Source organism: Gracilinanus agilis, chromosome 2, assembly GCF_016433145.1.
Source record: "Gracilinanus agilis isolate LMUSP501 chromosome 2, AgileGrace, whole genome shotgun sequence".
In the NCBI taxonomy this organism is placed as follows: Eukaryota; Metazoa; Chordata; class Mammalia; order Didelphimorphia; family Didelphidae; genus Gracilinanus; species Gracilinanus agilis.
Window position 1 is genome coordinate 601381941 of NC_058131.1, and position 22012 is coordinate 601403952.

Below are 22012 nucleotides of genomic sequence, written 5' to 3' on the forward strand. Positions count from 1 at the left end.
GCCTCCCCTCACCTGATCTGAAAGTAGGAGCGCCATTCCAGGGGAACCAGAGCCCGGCCAGGCCCCTGGGCTTCCTGCTCCCATCAGCATTCCCCAGATAAGACGCCGGCTTGCTCTGGGCCTGGACTGAATTAATTGTTAATAATCACTACAGTGAGGTGTTCTGGTAGATGGAGGGAGCCCAGAACTTGGGATTCAGGAAGATCTAGGGCTGAAACCAGCCTTGGGCATTCACTATCTGTGTGTGTGGCTCTGGTCAAGTCATTGAAGCTCTCCGAGCTCAAGTTTCTTCATCTGTAAAATGGGCATAGTAATATCTGTAATACTTCCCAGGATTTCCGTGAAGATCAAATGAGTTCATGATATAGGGTGTCCTAAAAGTCTTGGTTGGATTTATAGCTTTAAAACTACATTAAGACTTCTGGGACATCACACACACACACACACACACACACACACACACACTCATTGTGATATTATATGAATATTATATATGTATAATATATAAATGTAGTATTAAATATAAATTATAATATACAACATAAATATGGAAATATTCATATATTATATAAAATAGTAATAGAAATAATTATATAAACAGATCATATTTATACATAATGTAACTCCTATATAATATGTTATATGTAATTTACATATAATATACAATATAATTTAAAATATAGTTATATAATATATAAATATGGAATATAATTTTATAAATAAATATATATTACATAGCATTTTTATACTTTGGCACATATTATATATATGTAATATAATATAATTCATAAATAAAATATTTAATATGAGTATAGTTATACTATATGCATGTTATACAAATATATGTATGTATAATATACATGTAAATATTTCTATATAATATGAATATATTTACATTATATATACATATTATATAAATATGTGCAATATAATTTAGAAATAAAATATCTAATATGGGTATAGTTACATTATATGCATATGTTATACAAATATATGTATGTATAATGTAATTTATACATAAATGATTTCTATATAATATGGGTATATTTACATTGTATACATATATTACATAAATGTATGTAATATAATTTATAAATGAAATATTTATATGAGTATTGCATTAGACATACACATAGAAATATATGTATATGTAATGTAACTTATAAATAAAATATTTTATATAATATGGATCTGTTTATATTATATATACATGTATTTATATAATATGTGTATATGTAATATAATTTATAAATGAAATTATAATGAGTATCATTACATTATATATAAATTGTGTAAATATATGTACATGTGTTATAATTTGCATATATAAGAACATGGGTCTGTTTATATGATATATGTACATATATTACATAAATATATGCAATATAATTCATCGATAAAATATTTCTAGATACTATGGATTATTACGGTCTATATATAAATACACATCCATATATATAAACTTCTTTGCAAACCTGTCCAGGCTCTCCAACCTTGAAGTGCTTTGCTTAAAGTCAGTGATTGCTGCAGTCAATCATTCAAAGAAGCATTTATTAACTGCCTACCGCCGTGCCGTGTGGCAGGAGCCGTGTTAGATGCTAGAGATACCGTCTAATGATTGTTTAGTGCTTTACAATTTACGAAGCTGTTTTGTACTCATTATCTCATTTGATCCTCGCTTCCATTCGGGGAGATAGGGAATACAAGTGTTATTATCCCCATTTCACAGAGGAAGGTAAGTGCGTCCTTAATGAAATAACAGAGAAAGGACCCTGGACTTCTGGTGCGTCCACCCATCGCTTCTTTTTTCTGCTCCCCCACATTTATTCTGTTCTGTTCCCAGAGGAGGAAGTGAGGTCACTCCACCAGGATGGATGGGTTTGGGCTTTTCTGGAGGACAAAACGGAGATCTTTGGTCCAGACGGGAACAAGATCCTCAGGTCTTGCTGCTCTTCTCCCCCCACCTCCTCCCTAGCAGAAGTGGGAAAACTGGCCCCAGCCTCAGGCAAGCCACGTTCCCGGGAGTTCTGGACAAACCCGTCCGAGGTATCGGGCTCTCGGGTCTCGGTGACGAGCTCCCATGGGCCTGGAGGGAAGAGGAGGGATCCCGACGCCCCCCCCACGCACAGGCACGCGTCGTGAGCTCCGGGAGGGACGCGTGAGGATGGACACACCGTCGAGAAAGGCTGCTTGACCCCCAGATAGACTCTCTACAAATGAGAATCCAGATGGAGAACACGTACAAGTACAGACGTGCACGAGGGCGTGGGCACACACACATGCAAGAACAGGTAGTGAGAGAGACACTGAACCGTCGCCACAGACACGAGGATGCTTCCATAGGACCAGGCTCCCTTGATTCCTGTTGTCTGTTATTGTAGAAACAGACATCCAGGCAGAGAAAAAGAGTGCTGGGTTCAAACGATCCTTTTTGGTATTTATTTGTATAATCTTGGGCAAATCACTTCATCTTCCTAGAGTCCGTTTCCTCTTGTTTCAGCCGATGAAATTGGGTTTGGATGGCCTCCAGGGTCCTCTCTAAATGATGCAGCCAAAGGGACGGACTCATAGAACCAAATGGTTTTTGGACCAAATGCTCTCTTAGGTCTCTTCTAGCTCTAAATCTCTTGGATGGTAATGACTGATCCATCCCAAAGTGAGCCTCCAAACATGGCAGGATGAGCCTCGGTCTCTGAATACCCAGACTCTCACTGTGGCAGGTGGTGCTGCCCGTTCCTATCTGACCCTTCGTGACCCGGCGGACCCTGTCTGTGGCAGGTAGAATAGAACCAAGATTCCTTCAGGGCTCTCAGGAATTGGAATTTCCATTTTTGAAAGGCCAATATCAAAATCCAATATTCACTGTTGAAACTCAAAATATATTAAGAAGTGAGAAGCCTTCTCTGGCCACCAGAATTCAGCTGGAGGTAACCGATGGAAAATAGTAAGAGAATGGGGACACTCTGGCTGTCTGAATTTCGGAGCTGGGCAGGGGTGGGGAAATAGAGAAGAATCTTCTTTTGACACCGAGAACCTTTATGGGAAGGGTTAGATCTTTCAGTGAGTCCGGCTCTACCCTCTTCCTTGGGGCCAGTTACAATTGTTGTCCTGCAGTGGTTTCATATATCTCTTTACTCCTCTGGTGAAGAAAGGATGGACTGGCTAACTTGGGAGAGAAAGTTGTCTTCTTACAGGAAGGGAGAGCTCGGGAGCCTGGGTTCTCGCTCACTCAGGCTTACCTTGGCCAGCTGCCCAAGAGGGACGGTGAACTATTCACCGCACTCCTCTTTCCAGTCTTAGTTTCTCCAGTGTGGCAATGACTGCCCCACCCCCTGAGTTTCTCTTCTATAATACTTCAGACAGTTTTATCCCTAGAGGCGTAACTAAAGATTTCCGGGTTTGGTGGGAAATCTAAGAGCTTTGCCTCACCCACTTTAGTTTATAGAACTAGACTATAAGAAAATAACAACGCACGTTTATATAGCACTTTAGAGTTTGCCCATTGCTTGAGGAAAGTAAGGAAATATTCTAGAGATAAGGAAACTTGCTCAGAATCACATAACTAGGTAGTGAATATCTATAGCAGAATTTAAATCCAGATCTTTTCATATTTCAGGTTTAATATTCTAGCTGTTAACCTACCACTTCTAAATTCTCTCTTCTCTTAAAATTAGGACAAATTATCGAATTCCTATGCAGTCAGCGTATCCTGAGGGCCTGCAATGGACAGAGCATTGTTGGGGGAGGAGAGAGGAGAGAAAAAAATACAAGATGTGGTTATTGTTTTTAAAGTGAAGATTGAGGGAGCCAGGTAGGTAGCTCAGAGGATAGAGAGTCAGGAAGACCTGGGTTTGATACTTCCTAGTTATGTGACCCTGGCAATTTAACCTCAATTGCCCAACCCAAACTACTCTTCTATCTTGGAACCAATATTTAGTTTCTATTCTGAGATAGAAATTAAGGTGGTGTTTTGTGTGTGTGTGTGTGTGTGTGTGTGTGTGTGTGTGTGTGTGTGTGTGTGTGTGTGTGTGTGGTGAGCCTCCTTCCATTGTCATACCTTGGGGAGCTGTACCTGTCATCACCCTTATCTCTATCCAAGCCCTTCCTAGAGTACAAAGGTGGAATGGGGCAGGGAGCTCATTCCAAGGGCTGATTGGCAAGTGGGGTTCAAAGTACAAGGAACTGATCAATAAAAAAGTAATTAGACATCAACTCATTGGGAAAACTTTCCATAATCAGAGAGGCTGGGGAAGGCAGAGAATTAGCGCTGGAAAATTTATGACTCCCATCTGGAACTATGAAGTGCCAACAGGAATGTAGAATGGCCCCATGAAGCCAGAGGGGCCGTAGTTCTGTCATGCAACATTTCCCACAAAGTCCTCCGGGTCAGTAGATGCTGTAGAATCACTTAACCCCTCTGCAGCCAAAGTTGGCATCCAAAGCTTTTTAGTGCCAAGGTAGGATAAGGATTTTAGGATCATTGATTTTAGACCCAGAAGGGACCTTAGAGGCCATCTGATCTGACCCCTTCATTTTATAAATGTCATTCCTGAACTCTATTTTGTCAAAAGACCCAATCCCTTTTCTGGCTTATCATGCAGTAATTGAATTTTAGAGTTGGAAGGGACCCTCGTGACTTTCTAGTCTAACCTGTATCTGCTCATTGGTCGTCCAGCTGTGCTTTGCAAATCTCCAGTGAAGGGGAACCCATTACTTCCCAAGGCAACTAGTTTGTCCTCCCTGAGATTGCTCCGAGCTAAAGATCCTCATACCCCCTCAACTAATCTTCATATGGCACGAACTCAAGATCCTTCACCATTCTCGTTGCCTTCCCATAAATGTTGTTGTTGTTTTGCCATATCCAATTCTTCTTGATCCCATTTGGGGTTTTCTTGGCAGAGACACTGGAGTGATTTGCCATCTCCTTCTCCAGCTCATTTGACAGATGAGGAAACTGAGGCAAACAGGGTTCAGTGACTCTCCCAGGGTCACCCAAATCATAAATGTCTGAGGCTAGATTTGAATTCATGAAGATGACTTCCTGATTCCCAGCCCACTCACTGCCTTTCCTATGTCTGCTGTCCAGCTTATCCATGTTGGGGCCTCTTTGCTGTTCTTAGAAGAAGACCCTCCATCTCCTGACTGGGAGAATTTTCACTGACTGTCCGCCATGGCTGGAATGCTCTCCCTATTCCTCTTGACTTCTTGGCTTCAAGTCCTGGCTAAACTCCCACCTTCTACAAGAAGCCTTTCATAATCCCCTAAATGCCTTATGCCTTATCTCTCATTTATCCTGTTTGCATCTTGTTTGTACAGAGTTGTTTTTATGTCTCTTCTCCATCAGACTGTGAGCTTCTTGAGAGCCGTGTCAGCATCCCTTGTGCCTGGCCCAGAAGTAGGTACTTCATAAATGCTTGTTCACTGGCCTTGCCTTGATTTCCTAAACGTCGGCACCTAGAGCCGAGCATCGAACGGCAGATTGTGGTGAGGCTGAGACAAGAGTACAGACACTCTCTCTGAGAAGCTTGTTGCCTTTCAGGCATTTTCAGTTGTGCCTGACTCTTTGTGACCCCATTTGGAGTCTTCTTGGTAAAGAGACTGGAGTGGTTTGCCATTTGCTTCTCCAGCTCATTTTACAGATGTGGAAACTGAGGCAAACAGGGTGAAGTGACTTAACCAGGGTCACACAGCTTAGTCAGTGTTCAAGACTGGACTTGAACTCATGAAGATGAATCTTCCTGACTCCAGGCTTGGCACTCTATCCACTGTGCCATCCCGCTGCCTGTCTTAATGATTATTTTTAATAGAGAACTCACTGTTAAGAGAGCAGCAGAGTTGCATGTGTAAAATCTATATGAGATTGCTTTCACGTCTCAAGGGAAGTAGGGAATTAGGTGAGGAGGGAAAGAGAGAATCTGAGACTCAATATTTTTGAAAAATGTTGTACATGTATAAACCCAAATCAAATTGCCTGCCAGCACCTAGAGGGAGAAGAGGAGGGAGGGAGGGAGATAAGTTCAATCATATAACTTAGGAAAATTCATATGGAAATTTATTATATATTATAACATATATAAGTATATTTTTTAAAAGAAAAATGTTGGAAACTTTTTACATGTAATTGGGAGGGAATTAAATGAAAAATAAAAATATATATATAGTCAAGAGAGCATCAGAATAGGATTCTATCTTTCTTCTGGGGAGGTGAAGGTCAATATATTCTTCAAGTCAACTCTTGTTACTATGAATAGCGCATAGGCTATCTTGCCACTCTCTCCAAGTTATCAATCAAAATAGCATTGTAGGTTAGACCTGCTTCTTCTTCACCAAAATCCTTATATCTTCTACATTGCTTCTATGGTCCCATTAGGCAGGTATGTTCATGGCTGTGCATGCCAAGTCTTCTAATTTGCTTTTCTTTTCAGTGATCTGCTTAGGATTTTTGTACAAATTAGATTTCGGATGTTTCCAGAAAAATATAGGTCACGAGGAACACCAACCCTACCATGATTTGTCGTATTGTGATTCTCAGTGGTTATTCTCCCTGTCCCTGCTCTTGCCCCATCGTTTCCCTGTGGATTCTGTACGATGGGGGCCCTCACCGATAGTTCAAAAATTGCTCTTCCACTCTGGCAGGTAGATAGTGAATGAAGAGCATTTGGCAGCCCCTAGTGATGGCAGCGTATCTCTCCCCAGGCTCACAGGAGCGGACGGTGCGGAGGTTTGAAGCAGAGGGCATCACCAACTACACAGCACTGCTGCTGAGCAAAGATGGGAAAACCCTATTTGTGGGGGCCCGAGAGGCCCTCTTTGCCCTCACCAGCAGTAGCAGTTTCCTGCCCGGGGGGCACTACCAGAAGGTAAGAGAGTCAGGGGTTGGGGTGTCTGGGGGCCAGTGGATAGGGGGAAGGAAAAGAATGGGTGGTGGGCAGGCCAATTGGACCATCGGTCTTCTGGGATAGAATTTGTAGGCCATGGAAGGAGAGAAGAAATGTTTTTTGTTGTTCTGTTGATCCCTTTCAATAGTAATGACAACAAAATGAGTTGTGAACTCCCAGAGATCACGGAGAAATTTCCTATATTTTGATTTAATATCCCAGAGTAATTTAATATATTATTCGTAATATTCTTTATAGCCATTTACTGCTTAAGGTGCCATTAAGGAATTTTTAAAACAAACCTCCTAGACCATCATGGCAAACCCCCAATCTTTATCCTATCCTTCCTCTTCCTTAGTATTAACCTTGTTCTTTTGTCGGGGACCTTCTAGCTGATATGGAGTGCCGATCCAGAGAAGAAGCACCAGTGTGTCTTCAAGGGCAAGGACTCACAGGTGAATTGATTGGGGAGCAAAGGGGTGCCTCTAGGCTGAAGAAGGAACAGCAGGTTGTGGGAGGGTGTTACCCCCAAATAGAGTCTTCCTGGAAAAAGCAGCCCTAATCCCTTTTCTGATCTGAGATAAAGGGACTTTAACCAGTTGTAATTGAATATCCATTGACCTCTACCTTAGCCAGCTGCTGTGGGAGGAAGAATGGGTGACTCAGAGGGGAGTGTTCCTTTCTAGAGGGGAGCAGATCTTATCTCTGGTGGTCTTGAGAGACTTGGAGCCATGAGTAGCAATCCCAGCAAACATCTGACTCATGACATTTCTGAGACCCCTTCGTTTTGGGACCTGTAGTTTGTTGGGATTGAGGCAATACTGGGAATTCCTTTGAGGATCATGTTCCCCTCCCCAGAGGTCCCAGAAGATGCTCTCTGGTCTTGAGAACCTCGAAAAGATGGTGTTGCTCTGGAGAACTCCGTCTTCCCCCGTCTCAGTCACTTCAGTGCCATCTGGGTGTCTAATTCAGTCTAAGAAGCCCGAGGTCCCCTCAGGTTCATGCAGCTGTCTTCCTTGGGACCCCTAGAGCGGAGCTACATTTTTTCTGTGGGACTCCGCAGTGTTTGTATGTGATGATGAAAGAGGGAATGAGGGGAGTGTGCAGGATGCTAACGGTTGCTTTTTCCTCCTAGAGGGACTGTCACAACTACATCAAGCTTCTCCAGCAGCTCAATAGCACCCACTTGTACACCTGTGGCACGGCTGCCTTCAGCCCCGTCTGTGCCTACATAGTAAGTGACAGCCCTAGCCAGCCACCCCACTTCCGCAGGCCCCATGAGGGCTGCCTCCATTCTCAGATGGGCCAGAGGAGCTCTAAAAAGCTGCCCAGTGCCTTCAGCTCTGGTCATTTCATGTAGGGAAGTTGGTTTTTTCCAGTTCTTAAAATTACTGGGGAGAGGAACATAAGATCACAAACTGGGTTGGAAGAGACCTCAGAGTCCATTTAATCCATCCTCTCCAATTTTTTCCCTCTTTTTTAAAATTTTATTTTTTGTTATACAAAACACACTTCCATATTGGTCGTTGTTGTAAGAGCACACTCCTAGAAAACCAAAACCCCCAAATAAAACCATCAATACAACTGTGAGACGACTCCAACAGTTGGCACCCCACTCCTCTTATAGCTCATAAAGAGGAAATCAAGGAGTTTCAGGGACCTGAAGTCACTTGCTTATGGTCATGTAAGTGGTAAGCAGATATGCAGCTAGGTGGAACAGTAGATAGAATATTCAGGCTTGGAAGACTTGAGTTCAAATTTGACCTCAGACGTTTCCAAACTATGATCCTGGACAAGTCACTCAGCCTCTTTTATTTGTCTCAGTTTCCATAACTGTAAAATGGGAATCATAGTAGCACCCACTTTCCAGCAGGGCTTTTGTGAAAATCAGGTGAAATAACATTTCTAAGCACATAGCCCCGTGCCTGGCACATAATTGGTGCTTAATCAACGCTTGCTTCCTACCTTCCTTCCAAGGAAAGTCTTCTATGCATAGAAGATTTCAGTTTCCTCATTTGTAAAACAAAAGGGATAGACTAGTTGAGCTGTCTGCTTCAGCCCTAAAATTCTAGGATTTGTCTAAGAATTGAAAAATTACCTCATGAGGGGGCAGCTGGGTGGCTCAGTGGATTGAGAGCCAGACCTAGAGATGGGAAGTCCTAGGTTCAAATTTGGCCTCAGACACTTCCTAGCTGTGTGACCCTGGGCAAGTCACTTGACCCCCATTGCCTACCCTTACCACTCTTCTGCCTTGGAACCAATACACAGTATTGACTCCAAGATGGAAGGTAAGGGTTTATTTAAAAAAAAAAAATTACCTCCTGTGCCCAAGGCCGACCCTTATATCTTAGTATGGCATGTAGGCAACACTACATTCCTGAATGCCAATGCCAGTGGGTTACGGGAGATCTTACCAGGTGGGAAAGACTTGAATGATAGACTTAACAGCCCATTTGGGGTGGTTGACTGCATAAAGCCTGGCTTAGCTCTGTCCAGAAAGGTTCAACACCAAATGGGCTAAAAACATTAGGGGTTTTTTAAGTTAGAACAACTCCTAAAGACCATTTATTAATAATGGCATGCAGGGGCAGGTAGGTGGCTCAGGGGATAGAGTGCCAGCCCTGGGAGAGGGGAAGTCCTGGCTTCAAATCTGGCCTCAGCTACTTCCTAGCTGTGTGAACAAGTCACTGAGGCCCAATAGCCTAGCCTTCATTGCTCTTCTGCTTTGGAACCAATACTTAGTGTCGATTCTAAGACAGAAAGTAAGGATTTAAAAAAAAAATAGTGGCCTAGAAGGATATGCTCAGCACTGATAAAAGAATAACCTCCCTCTTTTAGCTTCCTAAAATTTCCCTTGAGCCAGAGGCCCTTTGTCAATCCTTAAATATTCTACAACTTAGTCTTTATTGCCTGGAGCACTATGAAATTCAATCAATCAATCAATAAATAGATAAATAAATAAGCATTAAATCACTTTCTGTGTGCTCGGGCAGCTAGATGGTTCATTGATAGAGTGCTGGGCCTGCGGTCAGGCAGATTCATCTTCCTGAGTCCAAATCCATCCTAAGACATTTTCTAGCTACGGGACCCTGGCTAAGTCCCTTACCCCTGTTTCCTTCAGTGTCTCATCTGTCAAATGAGCCAGAGAAGGAAATGGCAAACCACTCGGTATCTCTGCCAAGAAAACCCCAGATGGGGTCATGAAAAGTCATCCATGACTGAAAAGAACGGAACAACCATAACAAAACTATGTTCCGGCACTGCTCTAAGCGATGGGGTACAAAAAGACGTAGAAGACAGTCTCTGTCCTGAAGGAGCTCACAAGTCTAGTGGGAAAGACTGCATACAAGAAAATATATATATATATATATATATATATATAAGAGGAGACAGGATAAACAGGAAATAATCACAGGAGGAAGGCACTAGAATTGAAGGGATCCGATGATTTGCCCAGGGTCACCCAGCTGGCATGGGAGACTTGAATCCAAGTAGTCCCAATTCCTTTGCAATTGCTTATTATTTATTAGCCCATCATCTAGCTGCCGTACCCAGCTGCCTCTTCTCATGACTTTGTCACATAAATCTAGCCTGTTCCCCAACATCCTTGTTGACTCATGTGCCCCTTGGCTGCGGGGGTGCTGCTCCAGGGCTCTGAATGGTCTCATTTGTCTTCACCTCAGAACATTCAGAACTTCAGCTTGGAGCAAGATGGAGCAGGGAATGTCCTGCTTGAGGATGGGAAGGGTCGCTGTCCGTTTGACCCAGAGTACAAGTCCACAGCTATCATGGTTGGTAAGTGTCTAGAGCCTCCTGGGGGCAGAGGATCCCTCCGAGCCTTAGAATGGGAGCATTTGGTTCCCTGCCACTTGGGGAGCTCAGGAAAAACCGTTCTGAGGAACATCCAGGCAAGGCAGAGTCGGGACCCTGCCGAGGAGCTTCATAGGAGTGTATTCCCTTCCTCCTTCTGGTCCCATTGTTGCCCATTTCCAGGGTCTCCTCTGTGGGCCGTGGAACCCTAGAGCTTGTGAAAGAGTTTGTGCCGTGGGGTCAGACACACTCAATGTGTCGTTTGGTTCTGCTTAAGAGGATGGCTTGGCTACAAGGAAGGGAGCTACTGGCCAGGTGGGGGGACGGTTGGAGGATGGGAGATGCTGGGAAGTGATGGGGATGCTTTAAAAGGGGGGGGAGAGTGGCAAAGAACTTTTTCCCAAGTTTTTGCTCCATCCCCCTGGGGTTTGACTTCTTTGGGGCCCATTGTGCTCCTAGGGCCAGCCTTAATGTAGAGCATATGTGCCCCAACACTAAGACAGAAGAACCTTCGAGTTCCTTTCCAAGGCTCCGCTCTACAAAGGACAGCTTGAGAGCTGCCCTAGGCCCGGCAATGGGGGCCGCTCTGGGGCTGTTCCCATGGGAATGTTTCTCTTGGCAGATGGTAAGCTTTATGCCGGAACAGTCAGCAACTTCCAGGGGAATGAGCCAACCATCTCCCAGAGCCAGGGGAATCGCCTCACCCTCAAGACTGAAAACTCCCTCAACTGGCTTCAAGGTGAAGATGCCCCCCTCGCCTTGAGCCATAGCCCCGGGGGGAGCCCGACCCCCGGAAGCAGGGCCTGCGAGAGAGGGGCCGGACGGAGGGATGGCGGAGCCGGTGGCACGGGCCCAGCGGGGGAGGATTTTCCCCAAACAGTGTGACTCTGGCGAGGCCCTTGAGAGCCGAGAGTGCTGCTTTCTCCTCGTGGGCTCGGGGCCACGGGGCTCCCCTTGGGCTTCCTCCAGCGGCTGACTCGGAGCCTTTTCCCACCCCACACAGACCCGGCCTTTGTGAGCTCCGCTTACATTCCCGAGAGCCTGGACAACCCTCGAGGGGACGATGACAAGATCTACTTCTTCTTCAGCGAGACCGGAAAGGAGTTTGACTTCTTTGAGAACACCATCGTGTCCCGGATTGCCCGTGTGTGCAAGGTGCGGGCCAGGGACCGCCGAGAACGGAGTTCTCTCGGGGAGCACGTACTTCCTCCTCCCCAGCCCGCAGCGCCCCGGCTCTTAGCTCTGGCTCTCCCACCTTTTTTCAGGTTTTTCTGTGTCTCCATCACATTTCAGGGGCTGTTTTTCTTCTCTATCCTCAGTGCCTGGCACGGTGCCTTTTGTACAGCAGGTGCTTAATAAATGCTTTATTGTGCTAAAATAAAGCAGGAATGCCTGAGGCGGGAATGGTCAGCAGACCCCATGGGCCTTCCCTACAGGCAGAAATGTTTCTGGGTGACCTCCTGTGGATGCTCAGAGGCTGGGGGAGGTCAGAACTGGGGAGGGGGGTGCCACGCAGTGTTAGAGACTCTCCTTCCCCACGTGGTTCCACAAAACCCAACCTGTTTCCTCTCTCCGGACAGGGAGACCTGGGTGGGGAGAGAGTACTGCAGAGACGCTGGACATCTTTCTTGAAAGCCCAGTTGCTTTGCTCCCGGCCATCTGACGGCTTCCCCTTCAATGTGCTCCAAGATGTCTTTGTGCTGAGCCCTGGCCCCAAGGACTGGCAGGACACCCTCTTCTATGGCGTCTTCACTTCCCAGTGGTAGGTCCTCAGGGGCACTAGGAGACTCTTATGCCTGGCTGGCCACAACCCAGAAGACTTGCCGTTGTTCAATGAGGAGGAAGTTTGGGGAGGGGGGTGAAGCCAGCTGGGGGAGGAGGGGAGAGGCCCTTCTGCAGATCCTCCTCTTGGACTCTTAGCCATTTAGAGAGCTCTGAGGGGGTCTTTGGTCGGAGCCAGGCCCTCGTGAAAAGCTCCGCTCTTCTCTCTCTCCATTGCAGGCACCAGGGTGCTGCGGGGGGCTCAGCCATCTGTGTCTTCACCATGCAGGATGTGGAGAGTGCCTTCAGCGGCCTCTACAAGGAAGTAAACCGAGAGACCCAGCAGTGGTACACAGTGATGGATTCGCCTACACCCCGGCCAGGAGCGGTCTGTAACCCCCGTACCGCTCTGTGTCCCCTGTACCGCTGTGTCCCATGTACCTGTGTCCTCCATACCTCTCTGTGTCCCCCCTACCACTGTGTCCCATGTACTGCTGTGTGTCCCCTGTACCTCTGTGTCCTCCATACCTCTCTGTGTCCCCCCCTATGGCTCTGTATCCCCCGTACCGCATTGCCCTGTTGTTGAGGCCGAGCCCTCTATAGCCTCCCTAGGGAAAGCAAAGGCCACCTGGCCTCAGTCCATTCACCCTGGCACCAGAGTCAAAGCTCCATCGATAGCTTAGACCTTTCAGTGTGTATAAACATAGAACAGACCTAGAAGAGATTTTTGAGAAGTCAAATACCCCTTAAAGGCCTGGCGCTTTATCCTGCCCTGATGGACAAGCATTTCCCCTGCAGGTGTACTTCTGTATGTTATTCTTTCTTACATTTCCTTCTTTGCTTACGTTTTTCCTCTTGGCTGTTTTTTTCCTCCAGTGCATTACGAATAGTGCCCGGGAAAAGAAGATAAACTCCTCTCTGCAGCTCCCTGACCGGGTACTCAACTTCCTCAAAGATCACTTTTTGATGGATCGGCAGGTCCGGAGCAACCCGCTGCTGCTGCAGCCCAGGGCCCGTTACCAGCGCCTCTCGGTGCATCGAGTGGCGGGCCTGCACCGCTCTTACGACGTCCTCTTCCTGGGCACGAGTGAGTTCCCTGGGCTCTAGGATTAAGGGAAGGGGCCGCTCTGCGGGCGGCCTGAGGAGCGGCAGGCCTTCCTGTAGGAAGAGGAGCTGAGCTTCTCTGTCATCCCACAGGTGACGGCCGCCTGCACAAAACTGTGCATTCGAGGCAGAGGGTGCACATCATCGAGGAGATCCAGCTCTTCCCACCTGACCACCCTGTCCAGAATTTACTGTTGGACCCCCAGAGAGTAAGCAAGGATACACTTGAGAGGAAGGGATGCAAAGCTCGGGGATTCCACTCTGGGATTAAGGGGAATTGTGGGCCTGGTATCCCAGGATTCATCCCAGATTTCCCTGTCCTGGGGCCCCCGCAGATACAGTTTATTATTTCTCTCTCCCTCATTCCTGGGATTAGGAGAGAGCATTTAAAGCCTGCTACCAAATCTGGATTGTATAGGACCCAGGCGTGTCCAGAAAAGTGCCCTCTGGAGCCCACGGGTTGGCTGCTGTGCCCCGTGGCAGCCCAAGTCTCATCGATGATATCAGAAGCCTCCAAAGCAGAGCTGGGAGGGTCCTTGGCCAGGAGCCTGTCATCACTCGCTTCTCACAGCCTTTTGTCTTGTTCAGGGACTGCTCTATGCTTCCTCCTACTCGGCCGTGGTTCAGGTGTCTGTGGCTAACTGCAGCGTCTACACGAGCTGCGGGGAATGCATCCTGTCTCGAGACCCGTACTGTGCCTGGAGCGGCACCGCCTGCAGGGACGTCAGGCACTACCAGCCTGATCTGGCCTCCCAGTAAGAACGCCCCCGCTTCCCTCGGGCCGTGCTTGGGGTGGGGGGCCCTGTGTTCTGGGGACCCTGGAAAGGCCTGCGGGCCTTCTGCCTCTTATTCTCCTGCATTCGCTCTGGAGGAAGCAACACTGAAACAAATTCCACCCTGATCTCAACTAGCAATAGTTCACGCTTGTATAGTGCTTGCTGTGTGCGCTTTTCAATTGTTATCCCATTTGATCTTCACCACAACTTTGGGGGATAGGATGGGACAACGGAGGCAAAGAGGGGTTAAGTGACTTGCCCAGAATCATGCTTAGTTAGTGTCTGAGGCAGGATCTGAACTCGTCTTCCTGAGCCCCGGGAAGTGGGTTTTCTCCCAGAGTCCCAGAGGGCCGAGTCCTCTAGCTTGCCCGAACCCCGACGGCAGCGGTCCTGACTTTGCTCTCGTCCTCAGGCCATGGGTACAGGACATCGAAGATGCCGACACGGAGCAGCTCTGCAACGGTTCTGCCGTCAGCCGCCGGCCTTCTGCGTTCTCAGGTGAGGCGTTCTGTTCTCCTTCAGAGGGGAGAAGGGGAAGCCGCTGGGCCTCGGGGAGCCCGGCCACAGCACAGGGGGCGGCCCGTAAGGGCTACATCTAGTGTGAGGTACTACGTCGGGGCATCGGAACCGACGGAGAACCAACCCTTTCACAGCCCGGAGTCTCTGGAGCCACGCGCTGGGGCGGCCCTGCTCCAGCTCCGGATTCTTCGGCCTTAATAACTCTTGTTTCCTCTGCAGACAAGACATCGTGCAAGCAAGTACACTTCCAGCCCAACACAGTGAACACCCTGACTTGCCGGCTGCTCTCCAACCTGGCATCCCGGCGCTGGCTCCACAACGGGGCGCCCGTGAACCACTCTGCCTCTTACCGCGTGCTGCCCAGCGGGGACCTGCTCCTGGTGGGCAGCCAGGACGGCCTGGGCTCTTTCCAGTGCTGGTCCCTAGAGGAGAGCTTCCAGCAGCTCGTGGCCAGCTACTGCGTGGAGGCCACTGAGGGGGCAGCTGACGGGGAGGAGGGCTCGAACATCCCGTTCATCATCAACACGTCCCGGGTGAGCTCCCCTGCCAACGGCAAGGCCGCTCTGGCCCCTTACAAAACCTACTGGAACGAGTTCTTGCTCATGTGCGGTCTGTTTGGATTTGCCGTCGTGCTTCTCGCCCTCTTCTTCCTCTACCGCCACCGGGACGGCATGAAGCTCTTCCTCAAACAGGGAGAGTGTGCCAGCGTACATCCCCGGACCCGGCCCGTGATGCTTCCCTCAGAAAACCGGTCCCTCAATGGGGGAGGCCCGCCGAGCGCCCTGCCCGACCACAAAGGTTACCAGGCCCTGGCCGACAGCTCTCCAGGGCTCCGGGCCTTCACCGAGTCGGAAAAGAGGCCACTCAGTATTCAGGACAGCTTTGTGGAGGTGTCTCCCACGTGCCCCCGGCCCCGGGTACGGCTGGGCTCTGAGATTCGTGACTCTGTGGTATGAACCGAGGAGATGGCTCACAGCTAACCCCGGCTCGAGGGACTGTGACTCCGTGTAGAATAACCAGCCGGACCTCTCTTCCTCATCAGACAGCACCCAGAATCCGGAGAGCGGAGCGAGCTGGGCAGCTCCCTCCCACTTCCTTCAGGACCAGCCAGAGGGAAGAGGATCATCACTCCTCTATAAGTAGGACTGTGGGGCCTCTCCTCTCAGCCAGGAACGGAAACATGGGGGGTTTGCCTGGCCCTGGGGGGGTCACCTTGGAGCTCCGTACAGGGAAGCTGCAGCCAGAAGCTGCCTAGAGGCAGTCCAGGCGCTCAGTGACCTCTCATTCATTCTCAGACTTTGCTGCAGGACTATTCTGACTCCTGAGCCCTTCTGAAAACATTTTTCTTTAAAAAAAAAAAAAAAAAAAAAAGAGAAAATGTGAAACAAGCATGAGGAATGAAAGGTGACCCAGACAGAATTCTTCTTCAGCCTTGGTCTGGAAGGGATTCAGTTCACAGACTCTCCTCCCTTACACACAATCTCCATGGGGCATTTTGGATGCATTAGAACAATAATATGGATGCCTGAGCCTGAGGGAAATCCATCTCCTCTTCCACGGGCCTCGTTCGCCTCACGTTCTGCTGCCAAAGTCATTGCAGAGGCCTAGGGCCAACACAGAGGCCTCCAAGGAGTTTTGGCTTCTGCTGTGCCAAGGACCCCTGACAGATTGGAAGCCAACCTAGGGCACGCTTCCTCCCTACCTCCATAGAACAATCAGGCCACGGACAACAGGAGGGTGGTTGTGTCACTGCCATATCCTGTCCAGCCACAGGACTAGTAGTGGCTCTCTTGGGACACTAGAGGGCTGGTTTAAGGTTGGTTTGTTCCCCGTGTTGAGAGGATAGAAGCACATTCCATTTTTTATGGAATTCACATTGAACATCAAAGACTAGATTTACTGTCTTCCCTTCCTGATAATCTAAAAGAACCACTGTGTCCCTACCCTCCTTTGTCCTTTGGCCCTTTTGGACTTCCTCCTACTTTCCCTAAATAACTAACTTCCTCAAGCTTGATAATTCTCTGGCCCCTTGTGCTCTTTCTGCCCAAAGGGACATTGACACTGCCCAGTCCAGGGGCCATATAAGTCTGTTTTGTATAACTTTTTTTATAAAATGCACTTTACATTTTTTTTTTAATAAAATTGGAAATTGAATTTTAAAGTCTATGCAATGTGCCTTTCCTCTCACCCTGAATGCTGTTATTAAAAACTGGCTCTGACTGCCTTGGGCATGAGAGAGCTTCAGGAGAAAGCTCAATCTTCTATCCATTTCCATTTCTCTTAATGTAGGCTTGCCTCTACTTACACTTTCATTAAGCTACTTCATCTCAGTGACTTTCTTCTGGTGGGGCAGTGGTCAGTGGTCGATTTATCATGGCTAAGCAAGATTCAGACAGGAAAGGGATGTTAGGAATTTTAACAGTTAGTTTGTTCTGTAACTAAGTTACAAGAATGAGGTGAGATGGAGACCATCAGCAGTCTAAGTTTTTACAATTTAGGATGCAATCTCCATGTACTGGGCAAAAGATAGCCTAATAGGAAAAATGTGCTGAGCACAAATAATTCACCCTTCTCTAAGTAAACACAGAACAAGAAGTTCATTTTGTATCCTGCACGTTCCTACTTTTAAAAGAACTATGTATGACCTGACTCTACTGTAGTTCAGAAATTTTCCATTAGTCCCTCAGTCTTCTTCTTATTAATTTTATAAGAGACCTCTCTGCCCTGCCTCAAGCTTGGTCCAATGTACCCACTGAAACATGCATGAGCAAAACTTCCAAATATTTATTATTGATTAGTATAAACATGAACAGTGTTGTCATAATGGCAGTGAGGAGAGGAGAGGCCATGGCTTGGAAGTACCTTCCCTGCCCAGGGGACTGGACTGCTTCATACAAGCGCCAGGGCTAGCCCAGGCATAGCGACCATTTTCGAGGAGTTGGCACTGCAGGTGAGGTCACTGCATAGAAGAGAATTTCTCAAAGAGAGGTTGGTGCAGCCAGACACTGCAAGTACCCATCACAGGACAATCTTAAAGGAGCTGGAAGAGATGAAGATATAGGGGTTACTGATCCGCTGTAGAATTGGCATGTAAGCACAGGTCAGCAAATGAGGCCCAGATCAAGTAAACTCAGAGAGAAGTTGGTAAATGTGTTCCCTTAAAACTCATTTGTGGGAGCAGCTGGATGGTTCAGTGAATTGAGAGCCAGGCCTAGAGATGGGAGGTCCTAGGTTCAAATCTGGCCTTAGACACTTCCCAGCTGTGTGACCCTGGGCAAGTCATTTAACCCCCAGTGCCTACACAGTATTGATTCTAAGACAGAAGGTAAGGTTTAAAAAAAAAAAACCATTTGGAATTGGCTTAGTCCCAGAGGATATTGGGGTTGACTCTGGTCATCCCTAACCCAAAGCCACTTATCTAACGCGTCCTCCTCCTGCCCTCCTTCTTCTAGCAAGATTCTAGGGTGCCTAAATCACCAGGTGGCCCTGGTTGTACCTGGTGAAATCAGGTGAACGGGAGATGACATGTTGGAACTCTGAGAGGTTGATGGTGCCATCCCTATCGATGTCAGACTCTTCTAAGATCTGCCCAGGGATAAGAGATAGAAGTTTAGTCAAAAGCCCCAAATACTTTCCCTTCTTCTCCCTTTCTCTTCCTTATACTGTCCAGGCTTACATTCTGAATGAGCTGATTCATCTCAGAGGGACTGAGTTGAGTGTCCTCCTCTGCCCCAGTAAGGCGGTTCACTAGCTGCTTCAGATCCTCTTTGTTCAAGGTCCCATCATCATCAAAATCTAGTTAGGAAAGACCAAGACAAAAAATTATTCCTGCTGAAAAAGACCATAATGCTACCCCTTTCCACTCAGTATATGCCCTAGTCCTTCAGTCCTTACCGAAGATGCGGAAGGCATAGTGGGACTTAATGTCAGGGGTAGCTGCATCACTGAAGACACTGAGGAGGTCCAAGAAGTCCTCAAAGCTCAAGCTGTCTCTTTCTGGTGCTGTGGAGAACACACGGCAAATACGGTCCTTGAAGGGGTTGGCCTAGAGCAAGAGAAGCTCTTGTAAGCAGAAGGACACTGGGTTTCTGATAGGGAATCAACCACTACACTCTGATTATATGTGTACTTTGTCTAAAGCCCTGCCCTGGGAACTACAGAGGACAGCCTATATCACTAGAAAAACTGGAATAAGAAGGGGTTAACAGGTTGAGAAATATTCCAGAGATCCCCAAAGTGACAGTAATGAACTATTGAATGAAACACTGTGAGAGGGGTATCACCTTGAGCTCTGGAAGTGTTAGGACCTTCTCGGTGGGTACCCTGGATACCTGGGCCGTCAGAGAGTCCACCACATTCTGAGACTCTGGAGGCAGCAGCTCATTAAATGTCTTGTGGGCCCTGTTAAGAAAAGCAAAATTCATTCAAGCAACTCATAAATATTTATTCAATCCACCAACCAAACAAATACAATGCTTGAAGTTATAGTTTCTATTAAATGTTTAGCACTGTGGAAAGCTACCCTATAGTAGCCTACTGTTTAGTTTGGGAAAGTGGAGAGGAGGGATGTAGGGACACTGGAATTAAAAAAACAAACAAACAGATAAAAAGTCACAGGATCCTATGAACCAAAGGCAACAAAATATAAGAGCTATCACAAAGTATACGACTGGGGTCAAATAATAGTACTGATAAAAAGCAATGAGGCTTCAAAGGAAAGAAGAGATTACTGTGGGCTAGAGTCATCAAAGAAGCCTCCATGGAAACAGGAAGCTCTTGAAAAATGGGAAGGATATGGACAGCTAGAGAGTGGTAGGAAGCAGTCAGTCAGTCAACAAGCATATATTAAGTCCCTGTTATGTGCCAGGCACTGTGCTAACTAAACACGAGGGATAAAAAGAAAAGGGAAAACACAGTAGTTGCTCTGAAGGAGCTCACAGACCAATGGATTATCCCCATTTCACTGTCTGCACCAAGAATCACAGTCTCTTCCAAAGTCCTTAAGGCTCACCCTAGATTCTATTCATCAAAATTTTTCCCAGATGCTTAGTCAATATAGCTCCTTGCCCCTCCCTCAGGCTGCCCCGGCCAAGAAGGGTCTGGAACTTCCATTATTGATAAGTTCTCTGAAAAAGCTTTATCCCACAACCTAGATCTCTAATCATGTAAAACAAGCACAAATAGTCAGAGCTGGAACAAACACTCCAAGCTGAAGAAGTGCTTGAATTTCCACACTTTTTTACTCGGAAACAGCACCACCCCTTGGACAGCAAGGGCAGAAATCTAAAAGCAAGGAACACAAGAAGCAGTGATCAAAGCCAAAGAGGATTCTGAATATCCCACTTCTGGAGCCTCTCTTTTCCTGGAACACTTTGGGCCAGCTTCAAATACAGGTTTATTTATGGCTGACAACCCAGCAGCGTGCATGAGACCTGATTCAGGACAGGACAGAAAGAGAAGGCATAGCAAGGGAGAGTAAAAGCAGCATGCAATAGAGGGAAAAGCACTGAACTTTGGAGTCTGAAGACTTACATTCTAGTCCCAGTTCTGCTAACAGAGTAACTGTGTGACCTTGGACTAGTCACTTCAGCTCTCTGGGACTCAATTTCCTCCTCTGTAATATGAGGAAAGTGGCCTCAGTCTCCAAGGTTTCTTTCAGTCCTAACACTCATCATAGCACTAGATGACCTCGGAGATAGTATAGTCCAACCCCTTCATTATACGGGGGAGGAGACTGAGGCTCAGGGAAGGGAAGTGACTTGCCTAAGGTCACACAGTCACTCAGTGGCAAAGCCAGGCCAAGTCTTCTGGCCATAAATCCATCTGCTAAGTCCAGCTGCCTCCTGAGTAGTGTGGAGGCTGGAGGGGTACTTACAGGAGAATCTCCTGCTTCGTCAGGAACGTTAATTCCTGGAAAGGAAAGTGAGAGTTGATCGTTAGGCGTCAATCAGCACAAGCAGGACAAGAGCTCCCCTCACCCCCTTGCTTGCATTCCCCCCACCAGTCTGAAGGAACCTTGCACTTGGAGCCTTCTCGGGGCCCCCCATCCCTCAAGGGTAGGAGAAAATCAATGGGGAGGGGAAGGAAGAGAAGGGCTAGGCTGTGGAGTGGAGGGGGAGACGGGCCGTGCATGGCCAAGGGCCGTCGCCCCCCAACCCCATGCCCATGGGTCCAGGGCCCAAAGCCGCCCACCCTGCCCGGGGAAAGCACTGCCCCGGCCAGAAGCAAGCCTGGACAGATCTGTCGTTTCCACCGCACCTGGTACTCCGACAGCAGCTCCTTGGAGAGCTGGCTGGTCGAACTGCCCATAGCCTTGCTACACCCTCCGGGTCCAGACCGAGCGACTCCGCCAACTCCGATCCCGGACAGCAACAACTTTCCCACTCACTTCCGCCTTCCGCGTCACCCGCCCCGGCCGCCCGCCCAGTCCCCGCGGCAACGGAGGCAATTCCGACCACCCCGCCTCATTTGCCGATAGGCTCCGCCTCTTTCTTAAAGGGCCGGAGGGCCAGTTCTTAATTCCCTGGGCGAAATCCAAGGAGAGCGTTACCAAAATCCGGCGTGAGGCGGGTTTAGCCAAGGGGTGTTAAGAGAGTTTGAGCTGGAATCATGGGACCTGTTGCAGCTGCACCTTAGAAGACGGCCCTTCATTCCCACGCCTAGAAGAGAGAGAGGCAGCGGGATGTTGGGGAGAAAACGCGAATCTTGAACGAACAGGTCTCTGGGACTCAGTTTCCTCGCCAGGTTGTAGTGGGCCTGAACCCAGGACTTCATTTCCCACAATACGTAGGGACGAGAAACCCTAGCCATTGGGAGTCTCTGAACTACATCTCCCGGAGGACCGTGCATGAGACTGGAAAGATCATATAATTTTATTGGTGGTGCTTACACCATTTAAAGCGGGAGGTTTTAAACTACTACTGCTTTTCAAGGGAACTCTTCGGTTAAACAAAGGAGCGGGCTAGTTGCTTCACCCCGACTCCCGGACCCTCACTCTCGAAGTGAGGTAACTATTCCCGGTTCACTTCTTAAAGCGCAAGTAAACTCTTGTCGCCTCCCTAATTCAATAAAACCCAGTGGTTCCCTATCACCTCTCCAGGAGCAAATACAAAAAGTTCTGCTTGGCGTTCAAAACATTTTACCTATCTCCGTCCTACCTTTTCA

General features: G+C 47.7%; 2 protein-coding genes across 5 annotated transcripts; one reads left to right on the forward strand and one right to left on the reverse strand.

Annotated features, from left to right (window-relative positions):
- The first annotated feature begins 6192 nt into the window (after window positions 1-6192).
- Window positions 6193-16955, forward strand: SEMA4B (semaphorin 4B). Of its 3 annotated transcripts, none has more exons than XM_044665453.1 (13): window positions 6193-6860; window positions 7271-7333; window positions 8014-8112; window positions 10562-10673; window positions 11311-11427; window positions 11692-11843; window positions 12269-12450; window positions 12690-12837; window positions 13326-13536; window positions 13647-13798; window positions 14142-14308; window positions 14742-14832; window positions 15073-16955. In XM_044665453.1, exons 1-13 carry the CDS (start codon window positions 6648-6650, stop codon window positions 15802-15804), a joined length of 2439 nt encoding a protein of 812 aa, XP_044521388.1. In that variant the 5' UTR covers window positions 6193-6647; the 3' UTR covers window positions 15805-16955. The 3 variants fall into 3 exon arrangements, with proteins under 3 accessions (XP_044521388.1, XP_044521389.1, XP_044521387.1); XM_044665454.1 differs by having other exon boundaries at window positions 13647-13762; XM_044665452.1 differs by having other exon boundaries at window positions 6194-6860; window positions 13647-13762; window positions 14742-14827; window positions 15068-16955.
- Window positions 16956-17612: 657 nt separating this feature from the next.
- CIB1 (calcium and integrin binding 1) lies at window positions 17613-21207 on the reverse strand. Of its 2 annotated transcripts, XM_044662495.1 has the most exons (7): window positions 21107-21207; window positions 20724-20758; window positions 19132-19249; window positions 18743-18893; window positions 18525-18643; window positions 18345-18433; window positions 17613-17888 (listed from the first exon to the last, which is right to left on the reverse strand). In XM_044662495.1, the coding sequence occupies exons 1-7, from the start codon at window positions 21155-21157 to the stop codon at window positions 17867-17869; spliced, it is 585 nt and encodes a 194-aa protein (XP_044518430.1). In that variant the 5' UTR covers window positions 21158-21207; the 3' UTR covers window positions 17613-17866. The 2 variants fall into 2 exon arrangements, with proteins under 2 accessions (XP_044518430.1, XP_044518431.1); XM_044662496.1 differs by lacking the exons at window positions 20724-20758; window positions 21107-21207 and adding an exon at window positions 20381-20502.
- Window positions 21208-22012: the final 805 nt, after the last annotated feature.

What these genes read in the sequence shown, in the direction of transcription:
- CIB1 (XM_044662495.1), bottom strand. Translation starts at nt 21,157, where the DNA reads ATGGGCAGTTCGACCAGCCAGCTCTCCAAGGAGCTGCTGTCGGAGTAC. An exon ending in AGCTGCTGTCGGAGTACCAG is followed by an intron (nt 20,759 to 21,106) that starts GTGCGGTGGAAA and finishes TTTCCTTTCCAG; the next exon opens with GAATTAACGTTCCTGACGAA. An exon ending in TAACACTTCCAGAGCTCAAG is followed by an intron (nt 18,894 to 19,131) that starts GTGATACCCCTC and finishes CTCTTGCTCTAG; the next exon opens with GCCAACCCCTTCAAGGACCG.
- SEMA4B (XM_044665453.1), top strand. Translation starts at nt 6,648, where the DNA reads ATGAAGAGCATTTGGCAGCCCCTAGTGATGGCAGCGTATCTCTCCCCA. An exon ending in GGATTGCCCGTGTGTGCAAG is followed by an intron (nt 11,844 to 12,268) that starts GTGCGGGCCAGG and finishes CTCTCCGGACAG; the next exon opens with GGAGACCTGGGTGGGGAGAG. An exon ending in CTTCTGCGTTCTCAGGTGAG is followed by an intron (nt 14,833 to 15,072) that starts GCGTTCTGTTCT and finishes TCTGCAGACAAG; the next exon opens with ACATCGTGCAAGCAAGTACA.